The 27,875-nt window shown below is 41.2% G+C and overlaps 1 protein-coding gene across 4 annotated transcripts in view; it reads right to left on the bottom strand.

Moving 5' to 3' along the window:
* PHACTR1 (phosphatase and actin regulator 1) overlaps window positions 1-27,875 on the bottom strand; it is a gene marked incomplete at its 5' end in the record, with an annotated part of 312,028 nt that overhangs the window by 106,042 nt on the left and 178,111 nt on the right. For all 4 annotated transcript variants that reach the window (XM_081996841.1, XM_081996842.1, XM_081996843.1 and 1 more), the window contains one exon: window positions 22,180-22,344. In XM_081996841.1, coding sequence (XP_081852967.1) covers window positions 22,180-22,344 — 165 coding nt within the window. Of the gene's footprint in view, window positions 1-22,179; window positions 22,345-27,875 lie in introns of those variants that run through there.

The raw sequence follows: 27,875 nt of genomic DNA, 5'->3' as shown, positions 1-27,875 counted from the left end.
TGCATGACTGAAATAAATTCAAAATTAAAATCAGAGATGTTTTTCCAGACTAATATTTATGAAAGTTAGGTATCCTAAACTTTAAGGTAACGTATCTATGCTTATGCTTCTGCTTTGGGAAAATATGCTAGTAGGAAAATACGCTAAAGGCTGGGCAGTCTATGACACAACATGCTCTTTATACTCTGCTCATTATAAATTACTTAAAGATACAGGGGAGTTGAACAAGTAGGCTTAGCTGGTATTTGCAACAAGCAGTCCAATGCTCCAGCCTCCTTAGAGGAATCCAAATGGGGGCATCTGAACTTGAGTTTTCCAGTGCTTTTATACAGCAGAATATAATGATACAGATGGGCAGAGTTGGGGAGCCCAGCCAGCTGTGCTGAGGAAGTAGCAGAGCAGAGGCAGAAGTTTTGGAAACAATACTAAACAGCAGAAAACATTTTCTGAAGTACTTGCTTTACTTTAAATTCACCTTACCACTATGGGATTTACTGTGTCCAGCAAAATAACTGCAGATACAAAATTTATTCGAAGAATATATAGGTGATTACAGATTCTGATACAGCCAGCCATGTTCCTTCTGACAAATAACAATACAATTATTAAAGCTAAAATAAAACACTAAAAGCAGTTGCCTCTTCATAACATAGAAGCTAACATTGTTTGCTCAACTCAGGCACAATACTGAGGCACCTGCTGTAGAGACGAGGGGTAACAAACTTGGCAAAACCTGTGAGGATCTTACATCAGAACCTCTGAAGCCTCTTCATACCCGTATTGGAGTTAGTCCTGCCTACCTTACAGAGTACAACTTACAACATAAACATCACCTTGGGTTTTTTCCTCCAGGTTGCAAGAACATTGTGCAACGAGTCTTGGAAATGGCAGCCAACTGACAGCATGCTCGGCGCAAAACTCTTCCAAGTTTACAGACTACGCGTGTCAAGTAAGTTCCTATGCCATTTGTATCACTAAAATAATATCAAAACCCATTGATAAGATTGGATCAAAAGTTTTTCCTCAGTGCAGAAACGCCTCTCCCCTCACCCTCCAACTTTGCTCCATTTATGTCTCTGAGCTCTCCCAACAGCTTTGCTCTGAAGTATCTGGGTTGAGAAATGTCTAATATTACGCAGTATATACTTTGTACCTATGAAAATATTATATGGAAAGGATTAACCCATGTACAAAGAGAGAACATTAACACCCATTTTTATGGCTTCAACTATAGCAGCTGCTACTGAACATGGCTTGTCCAAGCTCTCACCCTTTTGTCTCTGAAAAAAACAGTGACTTGAGCCAGGCTGCTCATTCCAAGCCAACAACTTACATGGAGAAAAGAGACTTCATTAATGAAAAGTCCTCACAGAGGACTTTTGTGCACTTAAAAATGAACAGCAAGAGGGAGCAGCGTCCACTGATTGTAAGCGTTTTCCCAGTTAATTTATTCTTTGAGAAAGGCAAGTTCTGCAAGGCTGGTGCTCCTGGCTCTGAATTTCATGGAGGTTTCTCCACACAAGATTCAGAGCAGTTTTGATATGCAAATGCATATCAGCTTCCAGAAGCTTAGGTGAAGATATTACAAAGTCCAATCCTGGTACTGCTGCTAGGTTTTCAGTCCCCAGATTGTAATGTTTTTATCTGAAAATATGCTTAGATGGATAATGCTCAGTATATGAATTTATGAATATTTGTTTTTCATTGTTTGTTCAATACCACTTCTGCACTGTCATGAGTTACATACTAAAGAAAACAACAGGCCTACAAATTTCTTTGCAATATTAGCATTATCCTGACTGTACATCAAAAGAAATCAATTGATGGGCATAGCTGTAAACACAAGCACCAAACGTTCCAGTAATATTCAGTCAGGTATGAAAACTTCATGGTAACTGAGTAGCCACCATTTTTGTACATCCCAGACCTAGTTGAAATATTGTACATATTTCACTGTTCTGAATTTAGATGTGAACTTCATCGGAGTTCAAGGAACATTTGTACCCAAACATGTGATCTAGGCACATTTGTAGCTAACAGCATTATTAAAAATTAATCTTTATAAATACATAATCATATTTCTGTGGCATGGAAACTTAAGTGGTTTGTGATCTCCTGCTGTTCTTCAGAAAATGCTGCAATAATATATTTTGTCCTTTTCTCAAACAACCCTACTGCTGCTGTGCTATGGAATACTATTGACACATAGTTAACAGGCAAGACTTGTGAGGGGCACGTATACACAGATGGGTAGAGAGAGAGGTGGAGAGAACCGTGTGTCCCAGCTGAGAAGAGTGTTGGGTATTTTTCCTTAAAAAGAACTGTGGCTTTTGTCTTTCTGATGCCACCCTGTTTTGTTAACAAGAGGTTATTTTCCTGTCCTGATGCAAGCCTTCTGTATATCCCCCAACCTGAAGAAGAATCACAGATTCTACTAAGAGTACTTTTCTAATTTAAGTAGAAAATTGCAATTATTTTGCCAAATCCTCTAATTAGCAGATGTTATTACAGCTATTGCTGGTCAGATACTGCTCTCAGTACACCAAAGCAACACTTTCATTCTCAAGCAGAGAATACAGAGATGTATTTACCGAGATGTAAACAAAGACAGTATTTCCACTTTCCTGTAATCAAGTGGAACAGAGTAGGGAAAGGACGTGACGAATATAAGATCACCGTTAAAGTGTTTGGAACCCTCGCATTGTGATAAACCCAACTCAGAAAACTCATGATGAATTTTTGATGGAGCATCGAATTTACCGATTCTTGTCTTTTGACTGAAGTTCAGGTGTGTCTGGTACACACATAACTTTGACCAGAACTGTGATAGGTGAAGCTCTCCGAGAATTTCAAAAGCACCTCATTAACACCAAAGTGGCCTAATTATACCTACATTATATACCTCTGAACACCGATGCCTCAGAACCACACTTAGGGGTGTATTTTTAAAAGTCTGCTATTCTCAAACAGGAAGGCAGTCCGAATGTTAAAACTGCCAAAGGGTTGGCAGCTCCTGAAATCCCGTCTACCTTTGTGCACCCTGAGGCAACGGCAGACCGTTAATTTATTACTCGCCCTTGGAGTCATCAGGAACAGGCTTAGGCAGCCACAACTTCACTACAAACAGAATCGCTTCAAACCGGCCCGCTGCTGTAAGCAGCACATGCAGCAGCCAGCAGAAGCGAGACGTATAAACACGCACACATCATTGAAACATCCGAGACGCTCTAAAACAGGTTTACCAGGATTTCCATTTCCCAGGAAGCCAGCATGAGAGTTTCTTTTCTGTCTCTAACAGATTGGTGCTGGCAGCACTGAAAATGGTGCCCGCCTGCTTTTTCATACTGACTCTTTTCCACAGATTTCCCCCATTTCCACTATGCCGCTCCACATTATGAAGCTTCCTTGAGCTTAAAGCAGCGTGCAAGTCTGACAAGTTATTCTGTCAGATCCAGTTTGTGTGGTTTCGCTTGCCTGAATGTTCCCGTGACGATCCGAAGTCATTCACAACCCAATTCATCTGCATCGCTCTGGCACTTCACTCGGTAACGCTTGAAAATGCCTGCGAGTGTCCCGAGCATCTCTGAACACTTTGGTGTGAAGCAACATCCAGAAACGCAAAATACTAGGAATTGTGGTGAAAATTTTCGCTCCTCCTTAGCTTCCCAGCCACCAAGCATTTCAGTTGCAACTAATTCCAATAGGAATTGTCTATCTGAAACTCTTGATGGGCTTTGGCAATCCTAGAGAGGAGGAAAGAGTATAGGGCTGTGCACATTAATATACAGCTGGAGGAAACGGGGTATCCCAGCTGAATCACATACTGAAATATGAGGAGATTGGAAAAATTAGGCGCTTTCTTATAAGGGCCCAGATACTACACAATCACTTTACATCTCGTTGTTATTATCACAGCTATTTCTATATCACTAGGAGCCCTGCAAATCTAGCAAAACATTTTACTTGTTAGAGACTTCTCATTGTCTGTATTTTTGGGGAGCAATAATCAAATAAGAAAAAAGACCCTAAATTACTCACGTCTCATTGCAAAACTAGAAACTGAAACCAGAAACCTACTACTATTATGTGCTCCATTGGCTTTACTTCTACTCAGGGTCATCCAATCCATAAATTCAATTTAAAAGTAATATAAAATATGCATATGTTTAAATAACCAAGGCTAAAAATGTTCTACAAATGTCCAAGAATGGGAATGGCTTTTAAATTATACAGCCAAAATAATGAATTAAAATAAAACATGGATAATAAGAACTAGAACATATACCATTTTATGCCTGTCCAACTTGTTCCAGGTTACTGAGCTATACAGTATCTTTTTGAGAGAGATATATTTTTTTTATATGTATATATTGCCCTTGAATAAGGTGCTCTGGATGGTTCACTCCCTAAATTGAGTAATTACATGTTTCTTAATACACTTAACCTCACAGAGTAATCGCTCACATCAATCCACACCTAGCATGTGCTGCCAAAACATAATTTATGTACTACAAATCTTCAGTATATGGATTTTGACTAGGTTTTTAAAACTAGAAAGAGGAATAGAAGAATAAGTGCATGTGAGCATGCGTGCATATACAATAACCACACAAATATACATTAGATACCTACTCGTGCCTTGTCTTCCTGCTGTCTTGATTCAGCCTCTACCTTTGTTCCTCATTTATAAGTAGTATACTGTCTGCCCCATGCTTCTTATCTTCAAGCACTGAGCACAGGTTCACTTCAATTTAGGAGTTAGCTTGACTATTAAAAGACAAGTAACTGAACAGACTAAGACGGACTGGAAGAACAATGCAGTTTGGGGCAAAACTTATGCTTTCATTTACAATGCCACTGTTACCCAACCTGATAGATCTAACAGGAAATACCTAGACATAACTGCAAGCAAAATTTGACCTGAGGTATTTGGAATAAAGGTGTAAAGTGAAGTACAACTTGATCTTATGTAAGCAAAAGTCAATTGTTATTTGCTGCTTTGTGTTATCCAGATGGCATTGGTGCTAACTGTTTAAAAAAATGGGAAAGATCACACAGAGGTCTCATAAAGGACACTGCAAAATAAAATGAAGTGAAAACTTAGCCTAGCACTGCTCTGTGGCTAGTATGACTTCAAGGCAATCTGTGCTTTCTTTATCCTCTCCTAGTCTGCCGGCTGGGCTGCGGGACAGAAGACAAGCTGAGAAAATGCTGTGAGCCATGGGCCTGGCCTAGGTGCTTGGCTGAGATACCCAAAGGAAGTGCTTGCAAGACAGCTGTAGATGAGGTCCTTCTGGTTGTCTCTTGCAGTTTCTTCACTGTGGGAGTTATTCTCTGGGCAGATCCAGGACTTCTGTAGGCATTTTACCTGATGCAAAAGGGCTGAAATGTGAGTGATGAACTATCCCACATCTCTTGTGCATGCTCTGTTCCTGCCATGGGTAAGGTCATCTTCTGCTATCAATTCCTGCAGTGAACACGACACCATCAACATCTGTCTGGGACATCTCTGGCAGGAAGAACTAGAGACCCAACTTGCATTGTGCTGAGGAAGCTGATGTCTGACCTAAAGATTTTCCCATCATATAGAGTATGGAAAAATGAAACAAAATCCTCCAGAGGTACGCTTTGAGCAATCTCAAAGCAGACAGTATTGAAAGAATGGAAAACAGCCCAGGTTTTAGTAAAATACAATGAACCACTGGCTGGAGAGGATATCCTAAGGCATGAAAATGATCTCAGGCAGATGGCGAGAAGACACAGGTCAGTGTGCTCCCTTCAGCCCAGAATTTGTTCCAATTTTTTAAAATGTTTTCAACTACTTAGTTTATATTTCCTAGCCTAATACTTAGTGAAATTTAATTAAAGTGGTGTTCAGATTTAAGCACTCCGCCATAGTCTTAGCTAGCCACTCAGTACAGCGCTGCTCTCGTCACAGACATACTGATTGTGGTTTACACAGCGCTTGCTGCTTCTCCAGAGAGGCCTGATTGGTCCCATGATGCTCATGCTCTTCCTGATTTCCAGCTGTTACATTTCATTAAGAGACAGCTAAAATTGCCTCAGTGGTTTCCTCATATTCCTTTTCCACACAAGCAGTTGGTTCGATTACCATGGGGATGCCACGGAGTCAGGAACAGGATGAGGGGTGGCTCTTGAGACTCTCTTCCTATACAGAGGTAGTTCCACTTCAAAAGACTTTGGGAAACACTCTCATGAGCAACTAACAAATGGAAATGACTAAAGATCTTCTGGAGACTAATAGGACCAATGCATTTTCATTATTCAAGCAAAGCAAGAGAAGAAAAATTAAGCAAATGGTGACCTAGAAATCAGCATTTTGTAAACAATTTCCACTTTGTTATTCAACAACATAATCTTGTTCCACAGTTATCTCCTCTAATAAATGTTCATGCATTTTTTGTGTTCTTCTTTCCTTGAAAGCATTACTTAAAATGGTTTTCTCACTAACTGGAGTACCTTAGATATGCAGCAGAAAGCCTCCTGCCTTCACCACATTTTTACATAGGGTCAGGCTTGTTGTCACTGAAAGAGATGAGGTTTTACCACTGAGTTTTAACAGACAAAAAAAGTGCTCCACATCATCTGCTGCAAAGAGGCAACGAAGTGAGGGACAGCACTCAAACACGTGTATAGATTCTAGGGGAAAAAAGTAGGGCGTACATACATAAAGGTTGTACAGAACTAGCAGGTGTTACATGAATAGGGAGACTCGACTCTACTTGCTACAAATCAACTATAATATGGATCTAGGGCTCCTGAATATTAGCCCTCTTTATCCAGCTTCTCTGCAGCACAAGAGACATCATTAGACCAGCAGCAGCAAAACTTCACTTAGCCCATACCTTGCCACATGTGCTTGTAATAGCTATCGCTTTGTTCATCTTAATCCACAGGGAGTTTCAGATCAAGGATGCACACCAATTTATTCATAAAATGCATACTGGTACCATGTTTGCTCTAACACTGCCTAAGAGAGAGCTCTGCTCTTCTGGAGATACTGCTGGGTTTTATTAGATAGCGCAATCCTCAAAGCCCGTCTTCTGTTTCTCCCGTTTATCTGTGCAGTGAACTATGATTTGGCATATTTTCAATTAGCACAGAAGGGGAGCGTCTCAGCTGTCTTCCCATGTCGGTCGAATATCCTGTGTATTTGCAGCATTCACTTTTACAGTTCCCCCTTCTAGGGATGCAAGGAAAGAAGACAGACCAATATAACTCATATTGCAGTGTGGGGTATCAAGGGTGCTCAAATACACGTGGTATTTCTTGGATTAAACCATGTTACTAAGACAACAGATACCACACAAAAAAGCCACTCTCTCCCTCAGGGCACATAATTCCAGAGATAAATCCTGAAGATCCTGGTCAAATACAACTTCTTTTTCTTAGTGGTCATTTTGATGATCAGGATCCCAGGAGGAAGATGTCACAACTACCCTGAAGAGCTCAGAGCCAGCTCAATTCAGCAAATGAACCAGTGCCAGAAGACAAGGTAGAAACTGTAAAATTGCTACATCTTCAATGGCAGCAGGGGCTCAGGTCTTCTGGAAATCCAGGTACAGGTCCCAGCACGTGGGATAGCCCATGGGGTGCCATCAATGATTCCCAACAGGTGGGAGGCTGGCTCATGACCTTCTCCGAGAGGAGCTCAGCTAAATCTTCGCAACAGATGCAAGAACCCTAACTAAAACATCTTGACCAAAATGTGAATTAGCTTTAAATTTGTTAATTCAATGGCACCAGTTCACCTGTGTGAGTTCAGAAGGTGTGACACTGACACAGCTGAGACTGGCCTTCATCTTATAGAAGGCAGTTAAGTCAGTCTCACAACCTTTGCAGGGAAATCAGAAAATGGACTAATCTGCTAGACTAACAAATAGGGGGATTTTGATTGGTTTTGTCAGCTACTTGCAGTGCATTTTAGCCTGCAGGAATGTTGTCTGCACATTAATGCCAGAAATATCACAGCGTCACTGGCCTCTCATTTCAGCACAATGCCTTTACAGATTTAGATGCAAAAAGTCATCATCAATATTTAGAGGTAGCCATTCCAAACTACAAGCCTGCTGGGGTGTAAACATTGCATCTAAATAAAAGATAGTGTATGGCCTTAATTACTACAAGGGATAAGAAGATGTGCTAGAGCTCCTGCATCAATGCTGCCAACATGATAGACTCCTGTGTTATGGAGATCAGTGATGGATGCCTGACTGACTGTAGGGCCAGTCTAGAGCCATTGCTAATTAAGAGTAGCTGTTGCTGATTGCATTCTTTTATTTTATAAACCACTATATGTTCATTTTCTGTAATGATCTTCATTTTTGTCCTGAACTGAGTCCTGTGAACTATCAAGACATATGCTGTATACTGGTGCATACATGCACTAAGAAATAGCGTAAGCACATGTAGTAGGGACTCCGATTCTACCTTCCCCTCCTACACCTCTGCAGAGAGACAGACGCAACAAGGACCAGGTCCTGGCAGAGGCCAGTGCATCCTGCCGTGAATTATCCTGTTATGATGGAAGAAAACCATCACTGAGCTCCCCTTCTAGGATAGACTGAGGCCATTACAGTACACCCATTCCTGGTGCAATGGTGGTGGTCTAAGAACTCTTCATACATGAATGATTCCCAGTCAGACAAAAAAAAGCAGCTGTAGCAAAAGGTCAATGAGATTAAAGAGATAAAGAATTATAGTTATCCTCTAGTTAATAAGTAAATAAAAGCCAGAAAAGATTTACAGAGCTTTTCAATTATCAGATCATCATCAGAGAATACAACATCTATGCAGTAGTAGGGGGTTTACAACTGGCAGTGGTTATGGTGGGCATCCACTCATCTTGTGAAAAACAAGGAGACCAGTTACTTACTCTACAATCAAGGTACCCCTTGCCTTTGATGTTGTTCATTCCAAGCTAATTAAGGCACCTATGTGAAATTTTCAATACTACTAATTCATGGGCGGAATGAGACATGATCCAAAGAACAATTACTGAGGTTTGTGCCCTACTAGGATCAAATTTACAAATGCAAAATGTGATCTATTTGTAGAATTCAGAATTTTAGATCTTGAATGATTTTGTGCTCTTCGTAGCCAACAGGACAGGCTGTAAATTCTTGAAAATAAACCACAGAAGCATAAAAATATAACCATTTCCCAAGATATTGTGCCAGGTAACCACGATGAGGATGGCCAAAGCCCGACCCCTTATGAAAGCTACTGGAAGACTGAGGAAACACATTGTCACTTATCAGTAAGCAAGGGGTATCACACAAACAGTTCCAGATGCTGTTGCACAGCCTCTGTACAAATCTCAAGATCAACTGGAATAACAGAAGAAATGAGTAAATTGTCTTGCCTCTGTTCCACCCTGACAGACACCTGCCCTCTCGGCATGCTCCACGGGGAACACACAAAACTCCCACAACAGTTCTGCCTTCATTTGTCTGCAGAGAAACCTCCTTCTCTCTCTCTCTGAGAGAATCTAATTTCTGATCCAAATCCCAGAAAAGCCTGCAGAGTGCCATTCATGCCCTGGTTAACATCAAGGTGCTTCGGAAACTAGGTCCCAACTGGCTTCCAACCCGAGTTGTGAGGTGGCACAGAGCTTTATCATGCTGCAACGAGAACTGAAGCGCTCAACAGGACAGTGCCAATGCACCCAGGATTGCCACTGCACCTCCAGAAGGGGCTGCCATGACTCTGCCTTTTCTTTTCCCTTCTTGTTTTGACTTATTGCCCTCCCTTACACCCACTGTAGCATGGGGTTCTCTTTGGAACACAGCTGAAGAAGGTTTTAAATTTTAAAAAAAGGGAGAAAATGTTTCTTGCATCCTCAGCTGTTCTGATGAAAAGACTGTAACTATGATACAGTTAGTTACAGGCAAAAATAACCTTTATTAAATTTTACTAGTATCTAACTCCTGTCCGCCAAATAATGCCTGGTCAATAATACCTTCTCCTTCCTACCTCCTTTTCAAAGAAAGTGGAAGGCTTTTCCACTGATCATAAAAGCCCAAATTATTTCCATAGACAATTTCTCAGAAGTTCCCTGTCCTGATCCGTCTCTTCCTTACAGAAGTACATTTGATGGAGAAGTGTTCCACATATTTTGGAGTTAAGAATTAATTTGTAAAATGGATACCTGGTGTGCTGCCACTTGCCCAAACTCAGACAAGGTATCCTTTTCTGTACAAGCCAGCCAATGCCTGTTTTCTCCCATCCATTCCTGTGTATTTCTAGCAGCAGTAGTGGCTTTCCTGTCTTTCTGTGCCCTAGTTGACAACTATCAGTTGACTACCTGTTTCCAACTTTGGCCAACTTTGGCTGCAGGACAGAAGAACATAAATTTATTATTCTCCTAAAATTCAGAGAAACTGGGAGGCTGGTTAGAGAAAAATGATCCAAACCGCCATTCCTAGCCTCATGATTAAACAGCAAAAGATCCATGAAGGAGCAACTCATACAAAATTGGGTTTTATAAGTTCTATTGCTTATGGAATTATCGAGTTGTTTTTCCCCATGACTATAAACTAAAATCCTCCACAGGAGATGATGTACAAGAAGCTACTAGCTGATGTGAAAAAACATCACTACTCAGGCATATCTAAATTTTAGTCCAAACGCCTTCTGCATATTTCACTCACAGTCAATTACATCTTTTTTTAACTGATGTTTAATCTGCCTATAGCATATTTTCTCATTAGATATGAAATTGGGAGGAATGCTACTATGACTACTTAATACAGGCTTGATCCTATGCCCATAAAAACCAAAGAGAATCTAACGATCATTTTTACAGGGCTTTCGATCAAGTCTATAAAGCACGCAGGCTATTAGAGGTATGTGTACAGTTTGAAAATTTAAGTGCCAGCATAGAAGTGTAAATGCAGTATTGATTCTTGATGATGGTGATAGAAAATTCACGGGCTTCAAAGTGTCTTGAGGCAGAACTTGAATATAAAAGTGCTGCAAAGGTGTGTTCTGAATACATGTACATCCTGGAAGCGTTCTAGCCTGCAGACACAAACCTTACTGCTGCAAACAGCTAAGTATCCACCCAGTGCCATGGTCTTTTTTTGGGAACAAAACACCTCAGAAGGGAGATTGTATAGCTGGCAGAAGCCTTCATGGCCTGTCCGTATGAGCAAAGGCTTTTGGTATTCAGCAACTGCCTGCCAGGCACTCTGCGTCCTGTGGAGACAGGGAGGGGGAATCCACCAGCTTCATCAGGAAGAAAATCAAACCCATTGTCAACCGTTTTCAGCACAAACATGCGTCATCGCCTTCAGGCAGCAGCATTTCTGGATACTCTTTGGACCCTCCTCAGAATACTGCTTACCTAGGCATGTTCAGCTGTCAGTCCCATGCTATTTTTAACTAAGGAGTTAATGAAGAGCACATGGAGACCTTGAGTTTCCTGCACAAAATAGGGAGGTGAGGGATTGGTGTTTTCAGGCTCAAGCAAGTAGCTAGTAGCAAATAGAAATTCCCCAAGAACGTCTCTTTTAAAATAGGCAAATAATGCTATTGGTTAAGTTGAAAAAGTATCATTCACCACAGCAAAAGTATGATTTTTCTGTCTCTTGATAAACAGAATTGTTTGTGATTGCCTGTTCAACTTGGAGAGATGTATATATAGAACTCTGAAGATATAAAGGACCAAGATTGTTAATTATCAAATTAAAACCTTTTTAAGAGGAACTGTTCCTCCAAAAATCTCCATGCACATATTCAGCTACAAAATAAGAGACCTAGGTATTTTGTTTTTCAGTCTAGAAACATACACCTGCTACTCCAGCAAGAACAAAAGGAATAACGAGTGATGTTCAGCATCATGGATCTATCCTACCATTACTTTTATCTAGAAGTGTGGGACATCCTGTAGACAATAAACAAGTCAGATGCAGTTAATAACAGATAGTATTGTACGTTCGGCCTATACAAACAAATGGAAACCAAAGTAAGTCTTATTTTTAACTACTCAAGTCTTCTTTATACAGACACCATACTATGGAACTGAAACATTCCTCTGAAAATGTAATTGGTATTGATAAAACAAATTAGAAATATTCAGAAAATTGGTAGGTTTCTTCAAAACAGTGAGCTTAATCTCCAATAAGAATTTGAGATCTTTTCCCCATGCTTGGTTTCCAAGACTTTCTTCTACAGTCACATGTGGTTTTTAATAATTTTTATTACTGGAATCCAAGATTCCCTCTGAGTGACTTGATTTAGTGAGCTGCCGTTCTGAAGAAATCTTACACCTGGACAGATTGACCAAAAAAAAGAGGAAGCCTGGTGAAATTGCAATTAAGTCCTGCAATACTTGGAGTATAATATTCTAGAGGCATCATTCACAAAAAGACTGGGATGGGTTAGCAGCAGAATTTGGAGGAGAGCAACAACAGCTTCCTCTCCTCATTAAATACTCTAATCACTACCTCGGCCGCCTTCTGCCTTGTGCCCTTGGGTCAGCCCAAGTAGCCAGGTGTAGCTCTCATCGAACAGAGCCTCTAGATCCCACCTCTTGTGGCAGCTAAGGTAGTTATCCGATCAACTCTTTCCTGCGCACTAGCTCCCGTGGCTCCTTATGTGGGCACTCAGGAAAAGCAATCTGAATTAAGTAATTCAAGGAGGATCACCAATGACACATTAAACACTTGCGTAGACTTTTTACTTCAGATCTGAATTGGCCTTAATGAATGAAAATAAAATGAATGAGTTTATGAACTGAGTAAGCATTCACCCAAGGGTTTATGGTGATATAAGTAATCTGTTTCATATTTACGGTTTAAATAATTCAAGTTACAATGTATAAACAAGCCCTACTATAAACAAGACTTAGACAAAGACTTCTAAGAAACTGTTCTTCATCAAGCTATCTTTGATTCCCAATTCATAATCTGATTTTTCCTATTAAACCTCTGTATGCAGGGCAATTCAGTTTTTCCTTCTAACAACTATTTACTATTCCCCAACATATTAGCCCCAGCAGCCCTGGAAAGGGCTCATGAAGCTAGTGGTTTTGTCTGAGTTACTGCCATCCGTGTTTCAGATCCCCATGGACCTGGGATTTTCATCCCTGCTGCCAATACCCTATACATCTAGCTGTATGTGCCTTTTTAACGCAGTTCACAGACACGGAAATAAAAGGCAGCTACTGTGATTAAAAAATGCCATCACATCAGAGTCATTGGGCTGTACGTTCACATTACTGTACCAACCCATTTCCTAGTCACAACATAGGTCAGATGTCAATTGGGTCACTGATACGGTAGGGCTCAATCGAGGTACCGCCACGCTGGCCTCAGGGATTTCTGCTTCATTTCACCCCCGTGGGAAACACCAAGCGAGAGCAAAACAGTATTCTAGGAACAAAACTTCCTCAACAGGACTTCGAGTGAAGGCATCTAACAAATTTCGCTTTCCGAAACTACCTGGCAGCAGTCTCTGAAAGGCATGGGAGGTTTTCCTCTCCATTGTTCACCTCCGACCAAAGCGCGGGGGAACCGGTCGAGTCACTGAGCACATTTCCCCAGCTGAGGCACCCAGCCTCTGTGGTGTCACCAACGGACTCCGCCGAGTCTCAAGACGCACACCTGCACAACTTAGATTCACTCCGTCTTTGATCTCATCAGAGACCAGATGCCTCATGGTTCCATGTCACTGTGAAATGTTGATTTTTTCACCGGCATCTTTAAAAAGGGTAGTAAAAACCTGAAGAACGAAAGCCAACAGTCTGAGAAATACTAATTAATTTCTATGCTTAAAATGCAATCTAAAAATAAAGAGCAGCTTCAATGCATTTTGTTGTTAAATGAAAGCATTCTAAAATAATCTGTAAGGACGCCGTCTGATGAGGACTGTACGTTCATGAGTCACAGCAATAGCAGCTGAGGATATTCAACAATTTTTTACACAAGAATGAGTTTCTTCCAAACACGCTCATTCTCTCTACCCCCCAACCAGATATTCTACAATTGCTGATTTGTTGGTAAAACACTTAAAACACCTTCAATGAATGTTGTTCTCTAATCCATATACCGTGCAGAAGCTTACGCTATTAACAGCATCTATTCTTCAATCCTCAAAATTTGCTGTAGATTCTCTAATTGATTAATTGTATTATTATATTAACAGGAATGCATTGTTGTAGAATTATGTCGCAGTGTTATAGTTTGGGCAGCCTCGTATAATCTTCACAGCAGCTGGAAATATAATTAGCATAAAACCCAAACAGCCTCATTAAACATCCCCTTCCTGTAAGAAGGGACACATTCAAGGGCCTCATCTCACATGTTCCATTAGAACTGGCACAGGGCTAGAACGATCCCAAAATGCATTTTTCAGTCCAGCTAAGCAAAGTTCACTTTTTAAACCCTGGAAATGTTCTGCGGCAGATCTCAGGAAGACACAACGATACTGCTCTGTAGTGGAGTACATGCTCCCAAGGGAGTGATTATACACACACACCCCCCCCCCACACCCCCCCCCATTTTTGAACCAGGAGCTTCCATTTGGCAGTTCAAGTATAAAAATAGACAACTGCTTTAACTGCCTCCTGTGTACAAATTAGATCTGCAGCTTCCGAATGCAGTTGAATTCTTTTAATCTGCTTAAAATGACAAATCTAAAACCACTGATAATTTATAATTGCAGCAATAAAGAAGCAAACATCACCCACTGCTTTGCCTGGCTATAAAGTGCCTTCTGCTGCCATAAGCTTTGGGCTGTATATCTAATTGCATGGTTGCAAATGACCACTGAGTTTAAAAATCTCTGTGGATCTTCCATTCCACAGCAGTAAGCAGATACACAGGCTAGTTTTGCTGCCTCTATAGAAAGGCAAAAGGTTAAATTTTTTAAAAGTTGCCTGTAGTTTTGCATGAATTCTTGTGCAACTTCTGGCCAGCTTCTTAAAAGACATTAAGAAAATGTTAGTGCATGCAAAACGAAGCTATGGGCAACCTGCATTTAGACCTAGAATGCAAATTTTTTCTCCTCCAAAATTAAAAACACACCAAGGGTGCAATTTTGGATCAATGCAAAAAATAAAACTGAAAGTGGATTTTAATTTTTTATTCAGTCCTTGAGCTCAAGCAGTGTAATATTTCAGCAGACTTAAAATACACGTTTTCCTGTCAGGTAATTTTATATTTGTAATTCAAATTTTTAGCTATCCTTGTTAATATCTAATTCAAATTTGAAATGGAAACATATATTTGAATAAAAACTCTTCTAAAATTAATCTAGATGTATAATATGCCTATTTTCTGGAATTTTCTTCAGATAAAAGTATTTGCTTAAGTCAATGTACATTCCTGGACAGCCCAAGTTTCTGCAAAATGGTGTTTTTCTTCAGAGAATGACAATTTGCACCGCTCTCAAAAAACTCCACAAAACAGGGAACAAAGCAGCACTGAGTAACTCTTGAAAAGTAGTCGTATTGCTGGGTTTTTACAAAACCAGAGTTCCTTTTTGGAAGACTGGACTAAGTTTTACATCGGTGCCATTTCTTTCTCTTCTCCCACAGTCTTGGGAACGATCAGTGATTTTCATCATAGCATTAGAGCTCCATAAGCTGTGCCAGCACAGCAAAAATACCTGGCTGGGACCAGTGTCTGTATCGCCTGCTCACTGTCTCACATCAAAAGGGCTACTGGAGGTTTTACACAGTCTCAGTGATGGACTTCATCAAGGATCGGAACAGGACTTTGAGGTCTTTCAGGCTTCAGGGCAACTTCAGACCCAGCTACATTGCAGGGGAGACTCCATTCTCTTTCTCAAGGCCGATTCAGAATTACATTTCCAAGTCATCAGAATAAAAGGATGAAGGAAGCAAAACTGTAATTACGTCAGTACTCCGTACCTAAACCTAGAGATAGTCTGGCCTGAAAGTATAAGAGGAATTGTAACTGAAATATTAATAGTATCTTTCACATGGGATCACAGTAGTTATTAAATAAAATTCAGGAGAACAGAATGGGACCATAAAGTATTTTAAAACACAGTTACCCTTGTTAACCAAGAATCCAAAAAAACCACTGCTTTCAAAGTACCGGCTGAAAATAGGACCTTTGTGGATAGATTTCAATAACCTGGTAAGCACTTGGAAAAACCATCCAAAATCTCTCCCCCTAGACCACCTCCCCAAACCACCCAAAATCTCTTCCCCCTAGACCGCCTCCCCAAAAATACAGGCAGAGGCAAGGGCAGGCATGTCTGCAGGCTGCGCTTCTTCACTTCCCCAGGTAAAGGTCTCACCCAAACAGCACGACTAGCTTAACAGCCCAAGAGTTTTACATGAGAAAATACAAGAGGCAATCATTGGGCAAAGCAGAAGGGAGTAGGAAGGCTTAAGAGCAGCCGTGGCAATACATAATTGAATTTCTACTGATTGGAATATTCCGGAAAGCAAAGTTTAAAATATTTACCTATTGTAGTTAGAAATAATCAGCAGTAGGAATAAAATGAACTGGGGATGGTTTATGAATAGCAGTTCCTCTAATTGCACAGATTTACCACATTTTGTTTTCTTCTTGGTATTCATCAGAAACGCTGAAAGTCCTTGGCTGCAAGCGTTGCCAAATTTAAACAATCCCTCTTCTGACTGGGAGACTTACCTTATATAAACACATCCGAATTTTTTATAGAGCACTTCTTAAAAAACTCTGGTTGGAAAAAACCAAAGCACCGAGGCTCAGCAAGTGAAAAAAATAGCATTTGAGCATAAAATGAATGGCTGTTTTAGTGCAGATTCTGGGAGTGGGGCTGCTAAGGGTTGCATGAATGGATTTAGGTTTGGCACACTTAATTTTTTGTGTGTTTCACCACACAGTTGGAGTGTGAATCAAAGTAAATGGAAGAGCATGCATGCCCTCCCTAAAAAGCAAACTGAAAAAAATCCAGATGCTCCACTTTGTGGCACTGTCTACACTAGACAGTGCAGACCTCAGCCTTTCCAGTTTAACAGAGTAACTGCCAGCAAAAGAAGATTGTCATCCTCCGTACAGACAACTGTTAAGAAAGTCCTAAGGTCCTTGGGCAGCAAATCAACCCACAAACCTGCCCTGAAAGTCCCAGTCCCCCAACTTAACCTTCCCCAATCCAACTCATGATGCTTGGCTCACACTGATTTGCCTCTTGGCTCTTCTGAATATCCAGGTCTACTTTGTTCAGCCCCAGTTTTTATCCCTACAAACTCCCCAGCCCTACACCTTGAGATAGGTTCCTGAACACTAACTTCTACAACTGTATAGTAAGAAAATTAAGCTTTAAATGAAGTAGGAGCAGGAACTCCCTCTTCTCAGGAGGGCACCCCCAGCACGACGCTAGGAAGGCACTGTCATGCCTTTCTTCAGCTACAGAACAGGACATGGCTTGCTAGCTCAACTATAGCTTTTGGGAATGGGAGCTGTGGCACCAGAGGACTCATCCATCCTCCCGGCTCTGTGGAAGTTGTACGTATTTCTAGGAGGGGGATCTGGTACACGAATGAAGGGAGGTTTCAAAGCACCTAGGAGGCATGGAAACCCTGAGTTTAACAGATTTCCTTTTCTTTCTTTAGTATTACTGACTGTCTCAGACAACCCTCTACTTTGTGCTGTGGAGCTTTCTTCTGACACTGGACTTTCTCTGCTGATTGTACAGGGGGCCTATGTACCTAACCCAAACATTGCTGAATCCTTGCCTCTCCTACTTAACAACTGAGTTTTCTCCACATCCCTTAATATCTCACTGTCTCCCCCTTTCCTCTTCTCAGTTCAACCAGTTTCCTCCAAGTACAAGTGACATGCTTCCTCCTCTCCTCTGCCTGAGCACCTCAACTCAGGGAGCAAGGATGGGGGAAGATGGATGCACCAGCTCTGTGAAATGAAGGTCACCGGAAATGTGAAATGGCAAAACAAGACATTTTTTCCCCTATTCAGACTCCTGCAAGCAGCTGAAATACTTTTTTTCTGAAGGATTGCAAGCAGTTTGCTCTTGATGAATACAGTTATAAAAAATTTCAGTAATATTTCAAGTAAGCCCAGAACCTATCTTCCCTCAGGCTTCTTTATTTTAGAAGCACCTCCTTCTCCAAAACATCACCAGGAAATGACATTTCACCAGCACGTGTATGGCACTTCAATAAAACAAAAGCACACCCAGGAACTGTTTTCAAATTCACATCAAGGCAAGCAGAACAAGATCAAGGTATTAAAAACAATGACAAAGGTCTGGCTGAGGAGACAGTCAGCTTTCCCTTTTGCTGTCCGCTTTGCTGATTCCCAGAGCGCCCAGTGTGGCTTTAAAAACCTTGTGCAGCCTGCTGGAGCTGCATCCAGCCAAGGAAACGTGCTCGGGCAAAGAAAATTCACTGTTTCTTCCTGGCTTCATCTGCCATAAGTGAGGCTGCTCCTTATCTGTTAAAAGAAACCATCCCATCAACTGATATAATCTTGTCATTTAGAAGCTTGCCCGTGCTCCCAAAGCTAGAGTTGTCAGCTTTATCATACTGTTCATTGCCATGAGGGGCCCTCAGCCCTCCACAGTAATAAAGGTTTCCCTGCTTTCTGTGCAAGATGAAATTTTAGGCGAGTTAAAAAAAAAAAAAAACACACCACACTTTTGACTATAGCATGAACAACACTGTGGCTGTGTTTAATTTCTTTGTCTAACTCTCTGTATATATAACTTCACTGTCAGGAGCATTTAAGTTTTACTGTGGGAATTTCAGCGTCCATCAAAGAACTTTCATTAGGACCTTCTGTGGTAAAATGATTTGCAATCCCGACACTGAAAAATGCACTGTGCTGGGAGGAGCTTCACTTGTGTCCAGGAGGAGGATTACTGTGAGAATTAATTTGTTTCTTGCCCTGCTGCGGTACACTGGTGCCCCTCACCCAATATAACCTCCCTTCCTGTTTGCCCTGAGAGCGAGCCTGTCCCACAGATGCAGTCCATCTGTCACTCACGGCGCATGTCCTGAACAATCTCCTTAATAGTCCACCTTCCAGAAGAAAAGGTCACTCAAATCAACCCCCAGATGCAGGCTCATTTGGTGCTCACCATCTGCAACAACAGACCACGCCATCGCGTGTTCTTTTCTACCTGCTCTGGTCACCGTACAAAATACCTGATGATGGTGCTCACAGACAGACCAACTCCAAGGCAAGGGCCTTAGATGTCTGCATCAAAACCCATGACTTTCACCTTCGTGATTAAGTCAGCACCACGGCAATGTCAGATTTGGAACCTTTCTGCATAGTTGCTACAGGGATATCAAAACCAACATAACCTATAAACATATAAAGTATATGAAACACATGCATCATTTTAAACCTTCTGCTTGTCAGTGACATTACAATAATGAAGACAGAGAAAGGGGGACTTGTTATGCTCAAACATCACAATATGAGTATTGATGTGCTGAAAGGAACCATTTATAATACACATAATGTTAAGGTCCTCCATCAGTCAGTTACAGATTTTCTATCTCATCTTATGCAATTATCAGGTGTCAGAAAATAACTTTTCCTGCTACCTAAAAGGGTTTTTTGCCTACTGACCACTGAACTAAAGCATTCATCTCTGAATAAATAAACAGTGCTTTTAGTCTGATAAAGATATGGATACAAAATATTAACATTTAGAAATCTCAAGAAAAAGGCAACCTTTCAACCTGACTCTCTCTTTCTTCCAGTCCTCTCCCAGAAAAAAACTCCCATTAATTTCAAAAGAAGTTTCAACAGATAAGGTCATGTGTTTTGACCCTTGCCACTTTCAGCATTTAAAATAATTGAATCTATTGTTGCAGAAAATAAGAACCTAATAAAATACTTGTATTTATTTTTTGATAATTACTGATGTTCTATGCAGGTGGGAAAGCTTGGTTGCATGCCTATAGGACACTAATTGGAAATTTTTTTTCCAAGTGTCACATTTATCAGTGCACTGGAAGAAAATAAGCCTGTATTAGGAAGTTTCATGCTGGTTCTCATTATGCCATCTCATAAGCCAGTCCTTTGATTTATTATAAAAATTAAATATATTTTCTCAGTGAAATCAGAGGTATTAGATGAGAGGTCATGGAAATGCTGGGAGAAAAATGCTAGTTTTCCGCTGCAGCATCTTTTGTATTACACATACTAGGTTCAACCAATGCTTCTGAATTGCCAGGGGAGTCTGGTAGGATCCTGGTAGATTCCTGTTCCCCAAGGTCGGGGTTGATGGAAACTGTGGGGTCCCCAGCTCTGGTACAGTCCAGAAGTAAATCTCTCCCAGTGTCTCCTGCAGGGTGCTCAGCAAATTTGACATCCTTGTCAATTTTGCTGCAGTAAGTAGCAGGGGACCTGACAGGAATACCAATTTTGCAGAGCAGCTGCAGGATACTGTTAGCTTACTAGAAATTAAAATTAAAAAAAAAAAAAAAAAAAAAAGGTTTTGGATTCAGCTGAGATCAAACCCAGTACTGCAATCGACAAACATTCCCTGCAACCTGGAGACCTAGCTTTTAAATCAGTTCTTCAGGCTCCAAAGTCCCTCTTAGAAGGGGAGGTCTGCTGGCATGTCTGGTAAAGCTTCCTTCTCCTCTGAGAAAAGGAAATACATGTTTTTACTCTGGTTGTAATCACTGTGTACTTTACAAATGTTTTGGTAATTGGGGAAAATCTACATAACACTTCTTGTGGTGTCAAGAGCAGACTATGCAGGCGTTATTCAAGGCAGCTTCAAACTAATCAGTCTAACCATGGCAGTATGCAGCTCAGCCCCAGCTCCTGGAGCTGAATAGACCATACAAATGAATACTAGGCAGGCTTTTGCAACCCATGGTACGTCCTGAACTGCCATGGTTAGCCTCCCAGTTGTAACCAACTAACCCACCATTCTGGAACTAGCTTCAAAGCAGTTCTCGCCACACCCTCCACGTATCCTTAAGACCTATAGGGTTTTCATGGAAATCCTGCTACGCTGCACTATGGTTATGGCTGATACAGAACATGAAAGACAAGTCTTTAGTTTTGCAGAATCATGTCATTTGTGGTGACAATAGCTTCTCAAGTCAAAAGCTTGTCAACTCAAAAAAGACAATCATCATTCCGAGTAATATAGCCATCTATTCCAGTTCATTAGTCTCTGCCTGACAAATCAGAGACCAGCTTAAACAGCACGCAGTAAAGAGAACCTTCAGGTACAAACCCTGAAAACTCTTATTCTGCGTGTAACCTCATGCAAGAATTTGTACTTGGCTACACAAGACTTCTTGTGGAATTCTGGTCCATTTTCAGTAGTACAGGCTTCGAGGTGCCAAAAGGTACAGTCAAGTCCTGCCTGAAAGCTGCCACTGTGCAATAAACAGGTCAGAGAGCAACTGGGCTGTAACTCAAGCCTCTCTGGCACTTAAAGGAGAAAGATCCTCAATGCTTTCTTTCTAGTTCTAGTGAGAACAATAAGAAATCAGAAGAAAATTAATGTTTTCTCACAGACAATCCAGGCTTAAGACTTGCAAAACCACATGTAGTAATTATTAGTCATCATGGAAAAACAAAGAAAAGAAACCTAAGCAGACCACAAAGCTTGAAAACAAAGATGCTAGGTACAAACTTTTCACCACGTGCATCACTGCCTGGATCTGGGTTTCTTGCTGAGACCAATTTACAATATAAAAACAACTTTTTGCAATTTTCCATACTTATTTTTTAATTAAAGAGGGTCTTAAACCAGGACTGTTAGAAAGCAATGGCAGAAGGAGGGTTGTGGCAGGAAGAGCGATTTTTTTTTTCCTCAGAAAACAAGTGACACATCTTTTCTGCCCAATGGAACAACTAATTTACAGTTACGCAAGTTACTCCACACAATGTCAACTCCTTTGTCATGTATTTTTCTCGCTCCTCTAATTAGCACTTACAGGAGTTTGAATCTGGCTAAGTCTTCCACTAGTGTTGTCTTTTCATACTGCCATTTCCTTTACCCATAATCAGCTAAATCAATGTAACAAGATTTCTTCTGGGTTATCCTGTAGCTCTAGTAGTAGAACCTGAATCTATCTCTCAAAGCCAAGCTTCAACAACCTTAAAAACATATACAAATTGCAGCTGGACTACAAATTTTTAGCCTTGTTGAGCAAACAATTCCAGATTAACAAACTAACCCGACTGCGACTATTACCTGCTGAGGTGTGCTTAAATTTTTCACTCTTCTTCTTCCTCCACTTCCATGGCTTAAAAAGCCTTCCAAGAGTGGCAAATTTGCTTCTCCTTCTGATCGGAGGTGTGTGAGTCCCAGGTACTAGAGAATCTGAACGCATCGCAGCCAGTCTTTCCACTTCCTCAGCTGTAGTTTCAGCAAGAAAATGAAGGGGAAAAAAAAGGGGGGGGGGGAGTGAAATAAATGCTTTAATAAATTATCAGAGAACCACACAGATGGTCAAAATTTTCCATGGTTACAGACAACAAAAAAAGGGAAAAAACTGTAGCCTTTATTATTTTAACATGGTTTTCTTTCTTTTCAGTGGAATCCTCAATCTACTGTAAAGATCGGTATTAACAAACAGATTAAAGAGGAATATGGATTATTACAATAGCAAAGTTATAATCTTTAACAAATTGTTCTGCATCGCTCTAGACAGCTGGCAGACCATCCGCCAGCCATTCCTGGGGAAGCGTGACAGAGATTGGGGAAGAGAAAGCTCCAAAAAATGATGCAATACTGCTTAAAAGAGATATTGCAAGTCTTTTTTTGCAATGGAAAGAGACATTTCCATGAACTAATATGTATCAGGAGCAAGGACCCTGATAAATAACGACCTTCTGGTATCATTACCGTGTCTATTAATAAACTACCTGGGTTACAGAAGGGGCTGCATTAGGAATTTCCTAGTGACAAGAAAGGATGCTAAAATTCAGAAGGCTCCTTCCAGTCCCATTTTTCTGCCCACTCATTCCCCTCCAATTCTTATACTTATCTTTTAACACAGGGACTTGGAGAATTTTATTAGAGTCCACAATTAGGGCTGAATTCGGGGGGGGGGGGGCGGTTAACAGGTTTTCACTGAGCATCTGTTTTATAAAATACAGCTTTCTGCAACCTTTACACTGTAATACATCATGATGGTCTCAGTACTTAAAAAAAAAAAAAAAAATCTGAAGAATTCAAATTACCCTTCCTCCCCGATGAGAGAAAGAGAAGTCTGGGAGTGGTCACTTGGTGCAGTTACATTGCATGGTCCCCCCTCACAACTGCAGGGAAAATACATTATTGGTTTTAAGCAATAATGTCCCTGTGATTAGAGGCACAGAGAGAGGTAAGCCAGGACCACAAAAGAAAACACCAGCAGGGGGAAGGTGCCAGGAGCCCAGGAGAGAGGGTCTCTCCATGCCAGAGCTGCCAGGGCTGCAATAAGCTCTCCCAGCCCTGGGCTGAAGCACGCATTCTCTTTCTCCCTAAAAAAAGCATCTGCACAATTCACTCAGCATACAGGAGGGGGTTTTGTGTTTGGGTTTTTTTTGTTTGTTTGTTTTTGGTTTTGGGTTTTTTTTTTTTTTTTAAAGTTGTTACTGTTGGGTTTTTGGTGGGTTTTTTAAGGGATATAATTTCCCAGGCTTGTGTTGTAATGCGACACTGCCAGTGAAACTAAGCTGAGTGGTTTGCACACGCACAGTCTGGATTCGTAAAGACAGGACAGAGATCGTCACCTCTCCCACTCTGAAAGCAGCAGCCTAGTGTTTCTATTTCACCTGTGGTATATTAAGTATGAACCTCAGCAAGAACATCGCTCAGAAGGGATGAGCACACCTACTCCATGGTGACAGAATCACCAGAGATTTTTGGCTGGCAAATTCTTATGTGTCTCAATAGAAATTTTTACGAGGCTTTAAGTGTGCCAAATTTAGGTGGGTTTTCATGGGAATAGTCAGAAATGCATCTCTAACAGAAAGGAAGTTCCATTATCAGAACTTCAAACTGAAATACTATTTGAGCCCCTCAGGTTTTTGCAAGAAGATTGGTGATTTTGTTACTGCTCTTTCGTTTGTTTTTAACATTGGCAACACAATCCTATTTCCTATAAAAATATGACTGCCAGATACAGCTGCCTGGAAATTTCTGGAGAAAAAAAAAATCTAGCCAGCAAGATACAGAGAGCCCAACAACTTCAGTGGAAATGGTTAAAAACAACTATTCTTTGGGGTAATGGTGAGACAGACAGACATTTCTGAGAACATCATCTTTCCCTTTAAAGCAGAGGAAAAAAAGGTGGTCCAGTCAAAGCCTTTCGTTCCGTTCTCTTTGTGCCCAACCGCCTAGAGAAATACTTTTTTTACACAAAGAATCCATTACAAGGCTCTGTCCTGTACAGGGGCTGGGACATGCTGCATCAAGGCTGGAAATTGCCTGGTTTTGCTGAACAAACCATGAGCGCAAAAAGAAGAGGAAATCAGAAATTTCCTTACACTTTCTGATTTCACTGGAACCTGGTGGGCTTTCAAGACCAGCACGGGGTACAGAGCACCTCACTCTTTATGCAGATCCGTAGGGACCATGCCTTTTCCCACTCCTCCATTTTTAAGACGCCTCTAGTTAAAGCACGCATGATCACACTGTGTTCCACTGCTGTGATATTTTAGAGATGCTGCTAAAAGTAATAGGCTGGTATTGTCTTTGCTGCCTTAATGGGGGGATAACAGGGTATAGAAGTGGCCCATTGAGCAAACTGGGAATGACACACTGCTGCTGCCGAATTAGGCATCCTTCCACTAAACCCACAGCTGAAACGTAATGAAATTCCTCTTGTTGCTCACTCTCTCTCCTTTTCCCCACCACTGAGCCACCATTTTTGCTACCTAGGTGCCTTAGTTATTAAATCTCAGAGTTGCAACAACTTCTCTTTGACAGCTGGTTCTAACTGGTACTGCCGAGGCCATTCCCTGGAAAACTGACATACCTTAAAAATCCTCTCCTTTCGAAACGCACACCCCCTCCATCCCACACCAGCTGCGCTCTCACTGCTCCGAGGAAGCTTTTCCCATTCAGGCTAAACGAGTATGGAGTCACAGTCAGGCAAAACTAACACTGGAGTCAAAAGGAATTTACCCAAAGGGCGGGTTCGTTAGAAGCTAAACACAGTGTCAAAACCATTTCCATATTTTGACTGCTCTTCTCTGAATTTCAGTATCATCTCTCGGACAGATCTGTGCTCCAGGAGTCCTGCTGTACTCTCCATCAGCCATGAACGTGGCCCTTCTCCTTCATCCTCTCCAAACACACACAGCTCTGAGCTAATGCAAGTAACAGCTCTTTTTCCCCTCGCTCCTGTTTCTCAGAAGGACTACCTCTTCCCCCCCACCCCCATGAAAAATATTCTCAGGAGCACTGCTAATTCAAAGCATAATAATCACTGGCTAGGAATGAACTCCATTAGCATAAAGCCATGACAGTTTTAATACAGCAAGAATAAAAGCAGACCACGATGTGGGAAGTAAACGCCAGATTTCTGCACTCTGCTGCTGCATCTTGCGCTCACGTTGGCCGGGTTTCTCTGCCTTTTTGGCTCCTAATGACAATTGACTGGCTGTGGGCTGCGACACCCACTGCTGACAGCAGGCTCCGTAGGCTGGTTTCACACCCTTGCTTTTCCCAAAAAAGGTGGTACTTGCACAAATGGAAACCAACCCAGGCCCTGCACAGGGTTTTTTTTTTTTTGCCTTCAAGAGAGGAAAGCAGTCCCAGCTTGATCAGTCTGCTGAACTGGGAGAATGAACTGCCATGTGCATTAGTGCCTGTAGTCACAGCGCTGAGGTCTCATCTTGCGGCTGGTGCCACAAATGTGATGTTTAGGGGTCACGGTTGCTGCTGACACTTGGTGCTTTTGGGAACTTGTCCTGATTTTTTTCCAGGATCTGAAAGATCTTGCCAAGACAGAGACACTGGGACCTGCATTTACGGCAAGAATTTTCTTCTGTCTGAGCTGTCATCCTGGGATTGCAATGGGGAAATTAAACCCGAGAGCTTTTTACAGGCTAGCTGGCTGTGAGACAGCTCTCAAGATTTTACTGTAGTCCTTGAGACATTTGAAGTTCATATAGACTAAAGCGCTTAAGCAAGACTTGTGGTTTTAATGAGAGAAAGCACCACAAATCAAAATGTTTTGCATCCAAGTGATGTAAAAGAAATTTTACAAACATGATTGAAATATACTACAAAGACTTAAAACACTAGAGGGTCTGAAAGCTTATTTCTTTGCTTACCCCTTTCCTTCTTTCATTTTGAAGCTAACCCTTTTTTTGGTTAAAGTCACCTTTGAGGTTTGTGGGCTGTAATGTACTGCATGGACACCACACATGGACAAAATCAGCAAGTTCTCTGAGAAAGAGCAGTTCAAAAAGCAATTCTTCAAAACAGCCAATTTACCAGTCCAAGAAAAGAGAGGCCAGGCCACCTCAGACCTGTTCTGTATGTTCTTAGGAGTTTTCTCTCATCTTTCAAGTGGGGTGTCGATTTCCAGAAGGTCCAGTAAGAAACAACATAGGGGTCGCTTACTTTTTTGGATTTGAGAATTGTAGCAGGCAGATCAAAGGCCCTCCCAAAGACAACATAACTTACTCACTTTTCCTGGAGAATGACAACCAGTTTTGTCATTCCCATGTCTGTCTGGGAATCACAGCATCTAGTAATGCTGCTGACATATATATAATATACCTAACTTCCACTTTAGAAAAAAGCCCCACTCCTACTGCATTTGGTTACACCAAGCCATTTCATAGCTGAAGGCTGAAGCCCACCTATCCCATCCATGATTTTTAATATTACCTTCCTCACCAGTAACCACACTAGGTTTTCTCTCAGATCATTTCTTAACACTCATCATTCATAATCAGACACATTATTATCTTAACAGGCAGTTTACTTCAAAGTTAGATTTTAAGCCTTCCCAGGAAACACCAATGGCTACTTGTGCTGTCTGTTATAATATCTCTGCAAATCTGTAGCAACAGGCTGAAAATTATCTTGGCCCTAAAGATGCAATTGAATACATGTGCCATTTTATTTAATGACAATAACTTTGTATAAGTAAAAAAAATTAACAACATAATACTCCATATTCCCAATCCACATCCCACCCGTCTTTGTTCTGCAGATTAGCTTCCAACAAACTCCTGTTGCAAGGTTTCTTTTGAACTCTGTACCCCAAATATCCTTCATTTCAGACTGCACAGACCTTAGTCTAGCAGCTTTGTTTAATACAAGATGTGGAGGCATCATGTGTCTTTTTGAAATGACAGGAAACCTGAACAACTACTCTAATTGCTGAGCACTTATGTTTTCTCTTTACCTGAATGGGAACACTTTCAATTAAAAAAGTACTTTGTTTTTCTTTCAGGAAAATGGTTCATTTTCTGCTCTTCTATTATCATCTGTTCTGTTATTTCCCTTTAATTTCCCTTTGCACCTGGAATTAATTTTCATCAGCCCTCCCTCCACTATTTGAATTGCCCACTTAAACTTTTCCTAACTTCTCAAAGGTCTGTTTTCCAATGAAAGACAGAGCATGGCACACAGCAGTCTAAACGCAGCCTTGCCAAACGGGGATGATTACCTCTTCGGTTGACAGCAGCTCCCACTGCCGAGTTGCTGTAGTGGGTTTATGAGCCATGAAGAGGCTGTCAGTAGCTTTCCTTTGCATGCTAAGCAGCACTGGCATTTTCCAACCCTCGCATTTTCCAACCCCCTGACAATTATTCCCACTCCCCAGGTGTGTAGCGCTTTGCATGGTACTGGTAAACTGAATCTCTCGCCCTTTACACTTGCCTGTTTCAGCACAGCTAGCTCTGCTCTCTGCTGCGATGTCTCTTTCTCAATGTATTTAT

This window comes from Phaethon aethereus (assembly GCF_964289735.1).
Source record: "Phaethon aethereus genome assembly, chromosome: 2".
In the NCBI taxonomy this organism is placed as follows: domain Eukaryota; kingdom Metazoa; phylum Chordata; class Aves; order Phaethontiformes; family Phaethontidae; genus Phaethon; species Phaethon aethereus.
This window is presented reverse-complemented; position numbering and strand designations above follow the sequence as displayed.